The following is a 12,091-nucleotide window of genomic DNA, read 5'->3' on the forward strand; positions in this document are numbered from 1 at the left end:
CGGGAAATGACATGGCAATAGCGGCGAGTCCAAAAAAACGGGAGTATCTAAGACGTCTTTTGCATATGGAAACAGAAGGTTTTGATCTCGATCGAACCCGCTGATGATAGAATAAGAGGAAGAGAATATAGGGAAAAATAATAATCACACAACCTACTAGATGCACCACATTAAACCGGTTTTGGTATTTATCTTCAACAAAACTGAAAATTGAATTGTGTTCCAGGGAGTACACGTGAACTTGAACGGTTTACTTGTGAGAGGTACTTCAACCAGCGCCAATTATTTTGAACATGCAACAGCCAAAGAGCCAAGACAACACAAAAAAAAAAGCATAAACCGCTCCGAATATATAGCTAATTGACTTATTTGTCAGGAGTAAATGCAATTGACCTCTTCAAAGGCCTAGCTAAACCGAGAATTTTACCATGTTTAAACTGGCTTTTCCAACGCTGTGGTTGCTGAAGTTACAGGAAATTACCGCGATGCCACTAGCCTGTGGGCTTTTCCATCAGGCCCGTGGGCCGTGGGCCGGCCCGAAGCACGAGAATTGGGCCCGGTACACGGCCCGGCCCGGCACGGAGGTAAACGGGCCCGGGCCGGCCCGGCACGGGCGTCGTGCCGTGCCTGGGCCGCGCCGCAGGCACGTGGGCCGGCCCGGCCCGGCACGGGCGTCGTGCCGTGCCTGGGCCGCGCCGCAGGCACGTGGGCCGGCCCGGCTCGGCACGGTTAGCGTCCGGCCCGACTCGGCACGTGGGCCGGCCCGTGAGCACGAAGCCCACGAAGCCCGCCAGCCCGAGCCGGCCGGCCACATAAGGGGGAGGGGCGGCCGCGGGCGCTGGTAAACCTAGCCCCCCTCCATTCCCCGCCCTGGCTCCTCCGTGGCTCCGCCTCGTCTCCTCCGACCTCCGCGCTCCACCTCCCCCGCTCCTCGCCAGATCTGCTCCACGCCTCCACCCCGAGTCCCCGACCTCCACCGTCCACCCACCGCTCCGGCGTAGATCCGTCGCTCTCCGACCCCCTCCTGTCGCGCGGATCGCCGGTAACACTAGGCCCCTCCATTCCCCGCCCGCCTGGCCGCCGCCTCGTCTTCTCCTCCTCTCCGCCTCCCCCGCTCCTCGCCAGATCCGCTCCACCCCGACCTGCGCCCCACCTCTCCCGCGTAGATCCGCCGCTCTCCGACCTCCTCCGCCTCTCCTCGGACAGATCCGCCGCTCCAGTGGACCTCCTCCGACTCTGATCGGTCAGATCCGCCACTCCCCTCAGGCCCTCACCTCCTCCCCTCTCCTTTCTTCTACTTCTTCCTCACGAATCCTCCTCTCCCCTCTTTGCGAGTCTGTGTGGCCTGCAACTCCGGCGAGGGCGTCGACGGCAACTTCGGTCTTCGGTGCTCCGGCAAAAGGTAAGTCAGAACTCGCCTTTCTTCTCATTCTTCCTCACGAATCCTCCTCACAGTCTCTCCTCCTTGTGCAGGCCGTGAGGGACCGAAGACCGGCGATGGCCGCCGACGACTCCTACAACAATGAGTTGCGGTCGATGGGCTTTCGCGGAGATGATGAGGATGACCTGTCTGCGGATGCCGCTGAGTTGTTTGGGAGCAATGCTGCCATCGACCTGGATCCAGAAGGCCTTCCTCAGGGGACGGCCGCTGGATCTGGCACTGGCAGCGCGAGCACCGCCGCTGCCACTGAGTCTGGCTCGACCAGGAAGAGGAGGGCGTCCACCTCCAAGGTCTGGAAAGACTTTGATGAGATCTATGAGGTAATTGATGGTAAGGAACGTCGAACTGGTGCTAGATGCAAGCATTGCAAGAAAAACCTCACTGGTAAATCAACCCATGGTACTGGTCACTTGAAGCGGCACATTCCTATATGCCCTGTTTTGAAATCTCGTAATGCCATGACTCAAACTCAACTTAAGTTTAATCCTGATGGCACTGTGCACCTTTGCGAGTACAAACCAGAAGTAGTTCGTACTGAGTTGTGTAGGTTAATTGCTCGTCTTGACCTGCCTATTTGCATTGGTGAGTCTGATGCTTTTGAAGAGTACATTACTACTGCTCATAATCCTAAATTTGCTAAGGTGTCTAGGCAAACAACCACTAGAGATTTTGCCAAGTACTTCACTGAACGTCGTGCTCAGCTTGTTGAGTGCTTGAAGTCTGTATCCTCTGTTGCTCTTACTTCTGATATCTAGTCTGGCAATGCTAAGGAGGATTACCTTAGTGTGGTCGCTCATTTTGTGAATGCTGATTGGCAAATAGAGAAAAGGATCTTAGGTCTCAGGTTGATTGATGTGTCTCACAATGCTGAGAATATTGCTGAGCGTATTACTTCTGTTATTGCTGATTATGGGTTAACTGATAAAATCTTTGCTGTTACACTGGACAATGCTGCTGCTAACACTAGGGCTATTAATCAACTTAATCCTGTTTTGTCTGGTTATGTTGGTAGTTTGTTCCTGCATCAAAAATGTGCTTGTCATATCATAAATCTTATTGTTAAGGCTGGTCTTGAAGTGTTTAAGCCAATACTTGGTGCATTTAGATCTGCTATATCATTTCTAAACTCATCTAACCAGCGCATTGCTGCATACAAGTCATATTGCATTGCTGTTGGTGAAAGACCTCGCAAGTTTGGCTTGGATATGGATGTGAGATGGAATTCTACCTATCTTATGTTAAAACATCTCCTACCCCATAAGGCCACATTCTCTGTTTTCATCACTACTCAGCATCCTTTAGTTGATGGTCAGCCACTCCTGACAGACCAGCACTGGTATGTTGCTGAAAATTTTTTTGAATTCCTTGAACAGTTCTATGATTCCACTGTTGTTATGTCTGGTGTTTATTACCCCACATCTCCATTAATATTGCATCATGTTCTTGAGATAGCTAGCCATCTAAATAATTATGAAAATGATAGAGACTTAAGATCAGTTGTGGTTCCTATGAAAGATAAGTTCTTGCAATACTGGTGTGACATACCCATGCTCTACTCCTTTGCATTTATACTAGACCCTAGGGCTAAGCTGAAAGGTTTCACCAATGTTCTTAGACTTCTATCTCAGCTTAATGGTAATGATTACTCATGCTACTTGACTGAGGTAAGGGCTGAGTTGTCTGTTATTTTTGCTAAGTATGATGAGAAGTTTGGTGGTGTAAGGTTGCAAAGGGCTGCCCAACCAGGCCCTACAGGTAAGAGAAAAACTGCTTGGGGAAGAATCTTTGGTGGTGAGTCTTCTTCTTCTGGTTCTAGTTTGTCTGGTACTACTCTTGGTTCTGTTACTAGTCTTGGTTCTGGTTCTACTTCCTCCTTGCATAGAAGAACCTCTGCTAGTGCTCTGTTGCAAGCTGCAACTTCTGGTGCTTCTCTATCATCTGGTTCTGAATTGTCTGCCTACCTGGACAGTGATACTGTTAACCAGTATGATGATGATTTCAATATCTTGAACTGGTGGCATGAGCATAAGCTATCATATCCTGTTCTTTCAATTCTAGCTAGAGATGTAATGACTGTTCCTGTTTCAACAATATCATCAGAATCTGCATTTAGTATGACTGGCAGGATTATCGAGGAGCGACGACGTCGTCTGGGCCCTGAGGTCGTGGAGATGTTGGCTCTGATCAAGGACTGGGAGCAAGCCGATGCAAGACTTCAGCATCTCATAGAGGATGAAGAACTTGAAGAATCATTTGAAAACTTATATCTCGATGTTGAATCTGTATAACTATGTAGTGTGGACTGTGGACTGTGGACTTGAACTTGTGATGAACATTTGAACATTTAGAGCTGGCTGTACTCTTTTCCTTTGTAGGGTTTTGTCCTCACGAGGTGTGGGGTTTTACCTACAAAGGTTTTTAACGAGGCAGCACCCAAAACAGCTCAATAAATTTGTTATCATGAAATGTGTTTATGTTTTGTAATCTTTTGTGAATTTGAATCTTAGATTTGAAATCTTGAAATCATTCTGAGTTGAGAGAGTGGCAGCCTGGTGCAGATGCCTAGCCGGGCTCGGGCTGGCACGGCCCACGAAGTCCGCCTGGCATATCGGGCCGGCCCGGCACGCCAAACAGGCCCCCGGCCGTGCTCGTGCACAGAGCTAGGCACGTGGGCCGGCCCGGCCCGGCACGATTAGTTATCCGGGCTAATCGTGCCGGGCCGGATCGTGCCGGGCCAGATCGGGCCCGTGCCGGGTCGGGCCGGGCTCGGCCCGTTGGACAACTATAGGGCCGCAGGCGGCGCCCAACAGCTGGCAGAGAATTCCACCGTCGCACTCCACGCAGGCTAACCGGACGATCCGAGCCGCCCACAGAACAGATCGGACGGCCGCACCCGCACACCCATCTCCGGCTCCAGGAAGCAAGCCTCCCTTGCTGCAACTGAAGCTCTGGCCCGCACGTCACTGCCAAAAACCAAAGCTGGTGCAGCCCAAACCCCTACGACCCGGCCAAGTCAGCAGCGAGCGAGCCAAGCAGCACGCGGGGCAGGCAGTTGCCACCCCCAACCCGCCACCCCCCTCCCCGTGCGCGCGCGCGTGAGGCGCTGCTCCCTTTCTCTGCATGCGAAGAAGGGGGAGAGAGAAGGAGAGGAGGGGCCAAGAGTGGGAGAAGGGGGAGCAATGCCGATCGTGTCCGAGGCCGCGCGGCGGGCGGACAGCGGGAGCTCCGGCTTCGGCCGCCGGGACGGGTCGCCGTCGTCGTCGACGGTGGTGCCGGGCAGCGACAGCAGGGCGGCGGCGGTGCTGCAGTGCGACGAGAGGGAGGAGAGCGACGGGGAGGTGCAGAGCTCTTACAGGGGCCCGTTCGAAACCATGGACGCGCTGCAGGACGCGCTGCCCAGCAACAGGTCAGTCCAATCCGCGGCTTTGCCAATCTTTCTTCCTCTGGTAATCCGTACTCGTGCTGGATCCTTGGTTTATTACGGATTTTGCAAGGATTGTGTAGCTTGTTTTTCGACTCCTTGGGTCATGTGGTGCACTGCAGATAGAAATAAAGGGATTGTAGTTTGTACTCTAGTACTTTTCTGATCCTCTCACTTCGGAGTGTTGTGGAGTGATGTAGGTGTAGAATTCGTTTTTTTTTCACCCGATTCTTCAGTGTTCATCTCTGGAGGGTGTTGTGGGGTCTTGGCTCTTGGGTGATTCGAGCGGTGCAGTAGAATATTGTTGTGAAATTTTGTGGCATTTCGAGGGCTATTTGAAGCAGTCTGTGACTCTGTGTTCAAGTGCTCTGTCGGTTGTTGCTGCTTGCAGCGGACTGCGGCGGCTAGCGTTGCTTGGCAACCTTTAGTGCGGCGTGGGACTGCATCAAAGGACGGCGCTTGCGGCATCGGCATCATGGGACGACTTGGCTTGCAGCGGATCGCGGCGGGCTGCTCAGCTTGGCTGGGCTTTCCGGTGCAGTACATCGTCAGAAGATGGCGCAAACGACTTCTTCGGATCGCTAGCATGACGGCGGAGGTCATGTGCGTGGGTGAAGCAAGTAGGTGAGGTCGGCTTGCGGCGGTGGCTCGGTTTTGCTGGAGAACTGGGGACGTGGGGCAACTTTACTCACCGCCTTGACGGCGATAAAGGAGACGGAACCGTGGTGTTGAGTATCGTGGCGGGTGTGGCGAGGCCCCCGCGCGTGGTGTTTCTTCGAGGTGATGAGAGCGAGGTCCAACGGCGGAAGTGGCGAGGCCCCCGCGCGTTGTGTTATCGTGGTGGTGACTGCGAGGCAGCCTTTAAGAGGCCCGGTTTCGGTGGTATCACTCCGTCAGGTGGAGAGTGATGTTGCAGCGGCATGGCGGCGGCGGATCCTGCATGGCAGTGGTCTTCTCGGTGTGGTGTGGTCCGCATCTTTCGGTTCCCAGTCGACGCAGTGTCACGTCTGTAAGTTCTCGGCGACAACATGAGTGTGGATGGTCTGGTGGGTGTTGCGGGCTCTCTGTTTCTGCTGCATTTGTGATTGACTTTGGAGATGTGAGGCTGTGTCGATGCCCCAATCCAATCGGCGTGAGTTGTTGAGTAGTGCTGAGTTCGGCGCGTGTTGATGCCCCAATCCAACCTGCCGTTTTGTTTGTTTTTATATGGTTTTTTTTCTTTTTGTTGCCTGGTTATGGCCTTCCAGGGACATAATCTTATATTTTTCTGCTATATCAATAGAAACGCACTCGTCGAGTGCCGTTCGTTCAAAAAGGTGCTCTGTCAAGAAATCTGGGGATTTCTCTTGTGATCGTCCGGGTAAAGTGGTGCGCCACTCGGTCTGTTGGATGTTTTGGTGGCTGCAGTGTGCATAAGAATTGTAGGGGGACTGCGACTGATGATTGTCTTAAAAGTTTAGTTCCTGATCGGTCTGGTTGGTGGATGCTATGGTACAGAGGCTGGATAAGGACAGTAGTGGATTTAAGGTCTGTTTGCTTTGCCGCCTACGGCGCCGCACCGCGCCTAAGGCGCGGCGGCCGATTCGGCCGCCACACCTGCGGCGCGGAAGGTGTGGCGCGGTGCGGCGCCGTAGGCGGCAAACCAAACACGCCCAGTATGTTTGGATCCTTGCTGCTCGATTGCATCTGACATATGGGGGCCGCTTATGTAGTTTTCATTTCTTAGTATGCCTATTGGTGCGGTGCCACAACGATTTCAGACAATTTGTTGGGAAGACTACTCGTGTTCTTCCAGGTCAATTGTGAGTAACTTTAATGTCATCATGAAAGGCCTGTCATGCTTAGCTTGGAAATGTTGTCCAAACTCACTGAATTCTTGCTCTTGTCCATGCTGTTTTGCTTGATTATTAAGGTACAATTTGGGGTTCTTTGGAAATCTTCAGAGTATTTGCACCATTTTGTCAAAGTTCATCCAAGGGAACCCATGTCAGGATGAACATATGCACATTCAAAAATTTTGCAGACATACTTCAACCCTTGTCGTTTTTCTGATATATTAGTAACATAGTAACATAGGATATGATAGTTACAATTCTGACTTGGACAGTAACCACTAACCAGCAATAGTAAACCTTTAGAACACTACATGCTCTTTCTAGTATTTTTTACAGAAGGTAATTATTTTTAGTTGATTCATCATACTATATTAACTTTTGCTAATTTCAAAATTATGGCCAAGAGATGTATTATTACATAGTACACCTGCTTACATTCTTCGGTTCTCCACAGTAGCAGAAAACTAAGCTGCACTTTGGTTTCTGCTGTGTGTTTCTTGAATCTTTCTTGAGTATTTTCATCTACATGCTATGCTTCGATATTGTGCAGTTCTACCTGGTTGTTTTCTCAGTGTTATCTTTACAATCTGCAATAACTGGCATTCTGGCAATACCTTCCACATGCCATTACATTGAGCTTATTCGATCGATTTCAAGGATAACTGCAGCTGACCTTCTATGCAGTTATGGTTTTTGTAGGATATTGTGTATACTACCATGTTATGACTTATGAGCGCCATAGACAGGTCTTTTGTAATGTTTATGTATGGAGCATAGTGAATTCTTATCCCCCTACTAAAAGAAGCAGCTGGTGTGAACTAAGAAGGTTTTGTGAATGAGAAGTTTAAGGGTTTAATATGATCATTCGATGGTCGCCACTCAGCGGTATCAGTGACCCTATTACCTCATGAGTTGATGTACCAAGCTAAGTGCCAAAAATTGTAATGGCATAAAACACATATTCGGTTATAAGCGGTAACGTACTTTTGGCAAGCGCGCTAAAACATAAATCATTTTTTATTTAGCATGTAATTAATGTGTTTAATGATCAAACTTGTGCAACAAAGTTCTTTCACATGCATTTAGATTTCTTGTCGCCCCTCGTGCGCCTTTTATCTATAAATAGTACTTTCTCTCAAGCTACCTGGAAATTATTTGTCTCTGTTTAGCACAAGATCCTATAGAGCTGTCGTATCCGGGCAATTCATTGTATATGAACTTCTTCAGTTATCCTGACCTATTTGAATTCTTACCTACATAACAGGAAAAGAGTATCCAAATTCTACAATGGCAAGTCAAGTTCAAATGTTGCTGATGCTGCTCAACCTGCACAAGCCACTGCCAGTCCTGGGAACCCATCCCCCAAGAAGCGCAAGGGCTTCCTTTCCTTCAGTTTCAGGTGGAACAAGTCGAGGAGCAGGAGGAGGGCACCTTCTCCAGCTCCTGCAAGCTCCTCTCAGGGCCAAAATAGGGGAGCCAGCACGAGGGCCGTCGTCTCCGCTTCTCCAATGGCTGCCGCCGCCCTTCGCTCCTCCCAGCTGATCGCCGTCCAGATGCAGGCCGTTTGCCTGGAGGACGTGGCGGAGTCGACCGCCTCGCTTTGTCCCCGGGAGAAGCGCAGGAAGAGCTTGCAGTAGCGACGGACAGCTCACTTCGTCTGTCCACCAAGCTCCACCTACTGGTGGTGCCCCGTCTCCTCTAGACGCAGCGGAATCCAGTCGCCTGTGCTCCCGTTTTCAGTGCCATGGATGCTTGATCATGTAAGGTTTCAGCTGCAATTGTGTACAGTGGCGCTAAGTTTCTTACCCTCATACATAGAGGCATAGAGCATAGTGGTACAAGTATAACATGATCGATGAATTAGTGATAGAGATGCTGAACTTGGCAAGCTGGTCCGATGCCTTGCTCGTTCTGGGTTACCTGACCTGCATATGCTTGTTGAGTTGCTCGTGCCGTGCGCGTGCGTTGGGCCGGCCTTTCTGGAGCTAAGTGTTCTGTTGGGCTGGGCTCAGGCGAGCGGCCAGCGAGCTGTCTCTCTCCCATCTTGATAGCACGCCGGCGGGCAGAGGCTGAGAGGCATCAAGTTATTCAGTTATTCCCTAGAAACAAAGGTCGGCGGAGGCAAGAGGAACCCCAGTGGCGGCGGCCGCCGGGAGAGCTGATCGGTTGTCGGCAGCAAGTGATCTACACTGATATCCGACGGGTTTCTTCAGATTGATGCGGTAGGCGAAAACGAAGAAAACCCCTCCCTTTTTGTGGCGAGTCCCCGATTCCAAACCATGAGCCTTGATTGAGCGGGTATTGATATAGCTGCAATTTTAGTTTCGCTAGTAGTATGCATCGAGCTTTTTCAATCACTTGCCTCTGGGCATTGCGACTACGGAGCCTCCTGTCAATCAGAAAGAGCTAGTGTACTTAGGTTATGGACTTGTTAGCACTTAGCAGCAGGGTAGCGGGGAGTCGGAGACAGTAGCGGAACCAGCGGATTTTGATCCAGGGTAGTCCTAACCCTTACATGTGTTAGCATAATAGCATATTGTGCGATTTTTACTGAAATTTATCAGATTATTAAATAGTAAAAGAGAAAAATCTCAAACTTAGGGTAGTCCTAGGCATACACTGCTACTCACCTGGTTCCGCCACCGATCGGAGAGAGATAGAATTCAGGAAGAGCAACAAGAATTGGGGGAAACAAGATTGGATAGGAGGCGGCGCGAGGTCTGTTTTTTTTTTTTTTGAAATCGAGGTCTGCTTTTTTGAGGAAGAAGAAGCACAAGTGTTATGTTCATACATGATTCCTCCTCACCCCTCAGCGAGCAATATAAGTAAAGGTTTACATGGGCTCAAGGGGGCCGTTCATGCGTCCAAGCATGTTCCCCCAGTCAGGGCCGAGGACTGCCATGTTTGCCTTCCTGGGCCAAGGACAATGTGGTCCAGCAACGTCAGTAACAGCAACAGGAGCGGCGTTGACATCCTACGGGGTAGTAACATTCCCCGGTTCTAGAAAACCCGCTTGTCCCCAAGCGGGAGCTCGAGGAAAACACCGCTTCAAGTTCTCAGTATCCTCCCAAGTAGACAAAGGAGATGGTAAGCCAGACCACTTGACAAGTACCTAGTTGATAGGGCGATGATCACGTTCCACCAAGCGACGCTGGAGAACCTATGCTGGCACTCTGGGAATGTCAAGAACATCCGGAACCAATGGGGTAACCTGGACTGAAGAGCCAACAATTTGTTTTAGTTGCGAAACATGAAACATAGGATGAATTTGAGAAGAACTTGGTAGGTGGGCGATAAGATACTTGCCCCACACGGCTTAGAATCTTATATGGGCCGAAATACTTGTATGTCAACTTCTGATTTGAGCGCGTAGCAAGCGATGAGGACTGCACATAAGGTTGCAATTTCAAGAAGACCATATCACCGACTGAGAACCGACGCTCAGTCCTATTCTGATCCGCCTGCTTTTTCATGCGAGCCTTAGAATGGTGCAAATGTTGCTTGATCAGAGAAGACATCACCTCACGATCCTTGAGACATTCAGACAAATCTGGTACAGCCACCGAATCCCCTTCTGAGATGCCAAATTGACGAGAAGAATGCCCATATAAAGCCACAAATGGAGGCATCCCAATAGCTTAATGGTGGCAATTGTTATACCAGATTCTGCTGTGGGCGACCAATGAACCCACTTAGAAGGACAAGCATTAACAAAGCATCTAAGGAATGTCTCCATCGTTTGGTTAAGCCTCTCGGTTTGCCCATCAGACTGGGGGTGGTAACTAGAGCTCATATGCAACTCAACCCTGGCCAAGCGAAACAGTTCCCTCCACAACTGGCTAGTGAAAACTCTATCCCTGTCAGAAACAATGACTGACAACATGCCATGGAGCTTGTAAATGTGGTTCATAAAAAGTTTGGCAACTCCAGCAACAGTAAATGGATGAGACAGAGAGATAAAATGTCCATATTTAGTAAAAGAATCAACTACAACCAATATACAGTTGGCAGATTGTGCTCTAGGCAACCCCTCCACAAAATCTAGTGAAATAATTTGCCAAGCAGTAGAAACCGGCAAGGGTTGGAGCAAACCTGGTAAACGAGTTCTGCCTGGTTTGGCCTGCTGACAGAGCACACATGTCTCACATAAGAGTGAACAGAAGTTTTCATACCCTTCCAAGCAAAGAGTTGCTTCATCCTTCTTCAAGTGACGGGAATCCCGGATCCTAGCTTTCTCCAAAAGGCCAGCCAGCGGGTCTAGAGCTGCCAACCTCGCCGTGAACTTGCGAATCCCATTCCCACCTCCGTAGCTCACAGGATGGCAGCGCGGCCACCATGACCTGATCGGCGTGCTTGGCCAAGATCTGGCAGAGCATGAGCTAGAGCTTGCGCCTGGTCTTCCCCTTGACAGAGGGGCCCGTCGTCGCGGGTCCTGAAGCTAGGCGGTCCGGTCGGCAACCTCCTGCCAACGGTTGGCGCCTGGTGTTGGGTCGAAGAAGCGGGCCGAGCTATGTGGCTGGGCCAAATTGTTTTAAACCCGGGGCGGTGGGCCAAATTGAGAAAAGACTTGGCCATAAAAGTCCGCAAGACTTGGCCCGAGATAGAGATATTGGTAATGGGCCTCCATCGTCGGCCGGCGATGCAAGATTCCCGAGCTGGCGAGCTCAGTCGCCAATGGCCGTAACGGTGGACCATGCACCTCCTCGTTCGTCCACCGTGCCGGGTGCACCGGCCAACGGATGGAGACACTGCTTCGGCTCGGCCAGCCTGCTGATTGGCTGCCATATACCGGGCTAGGCTACGTGGATCAGGCTCATGGCTCAACCTGTTTGGCTGCCTCTGTCGGCACCATTGCCTGGGCTACGTTTGTGAAGAGAACCAATAGGAACCTCCTATCTGGTCCCAGCTCTCTTGGGGCTGCTGAGTGCCGACGGTTCCCTGTGCGCCTTGGCACATCCAGCTCTCATCTCCGCCCCCACGCACTCCCACCCCTGCCCTACCACCGGCCGAGCGAGAGCTCTCCGTCCGTCCTCTCCTCGGGTTCACGAGGATGGCATCGCGCGGCGCCGCCCATCCTCCTTGGCCCCACTGCCGCATCAATCAGTCACCACCACCATGCTCAAGTGCTCACGCTGCAACCCCATCCCCTCCGACCGGCCCCAGCGTCCTGCGTTCTGCAACCTCGCCTCGCATCATTTACGCCGCCCTGACACGCTACGGGCCGCCGGTGCCGTCCATGAGCTCGGCGACAGCCGCATAACGAGCACATGCCGCCCTCCTGGTGCCCGGGGGCCACGGCATGGCAGCGGCAGACGTCCTGCGCACAGGAGAAAAAGATCCCAGAAAATCAAGGTAACGATGTTGTTTGCCACCAATCTTGAATTCTTGATCCCA

At 51.3% G+C, this 12,091-nt stretch overlaps 2 protein-coding genes across 2 annotated transcripts; both read left to right on the forward strand.

The window, feature by feature from the left end:
- The first annotated feature begins 1,257 nt into the window (after positions 1-1,257).
- Positions 1,258-3,729, forward strand: LOC120669075 (zinc finger BED domain-containing protein RICESLEEPER 2-like). The gene is made up of 4 exons (XM_039948896.1): positions 1,258-1,402; positions 1,474-2,082; positions 2,197-2,652; positions 2,815-3,729. The coding sequence occupies exons 2-4, from the start codon at positions 1,498-1,500 to the stop codon at positions 3,727-3,729; spliced, it is 1,956 nt and encodes a 651-aa protein (XP_039804830.1). The 5' UTR covers positions 1,258-1,402; positions 1,474-1,497.
- An 891-nt stretch (positions 3,730-4,620) lies between these two features.
- LOC120669076 lies at positions 4,621-8,603 on the forward strand. Its single transcript, XM_039948897.1, has 2 exons — positions 4,621-4,847; positions 7,962-8,603. Exons 1-2 carry the CDS (start codon positions 4,621-4,623, stop codon positions 8,332-8,334), a joined length of 600 nt encoding a protein of 199 aa, XP_039804831.1. The 3' UTR covers positions 8,335-8,603.
- The last annotated feature ends 3,488 nt before the right edge of the window (positions 8,604-12,091 follow it).

Source organism: Panicum virgatum, chromosome 4N (assembly GCF_016808335.1).
Source record: "Panicum virgatum strain AP13 chromosome 4N, P.virgatum_v5, whole genome shotgun sequence".
Classification (NCBI taxonomy): Eukaryota; Viridiplantae; Streptophyta; class Magnoliopsida; order Poales; family Poaceae; genus Panicum; species Panicum virgatum.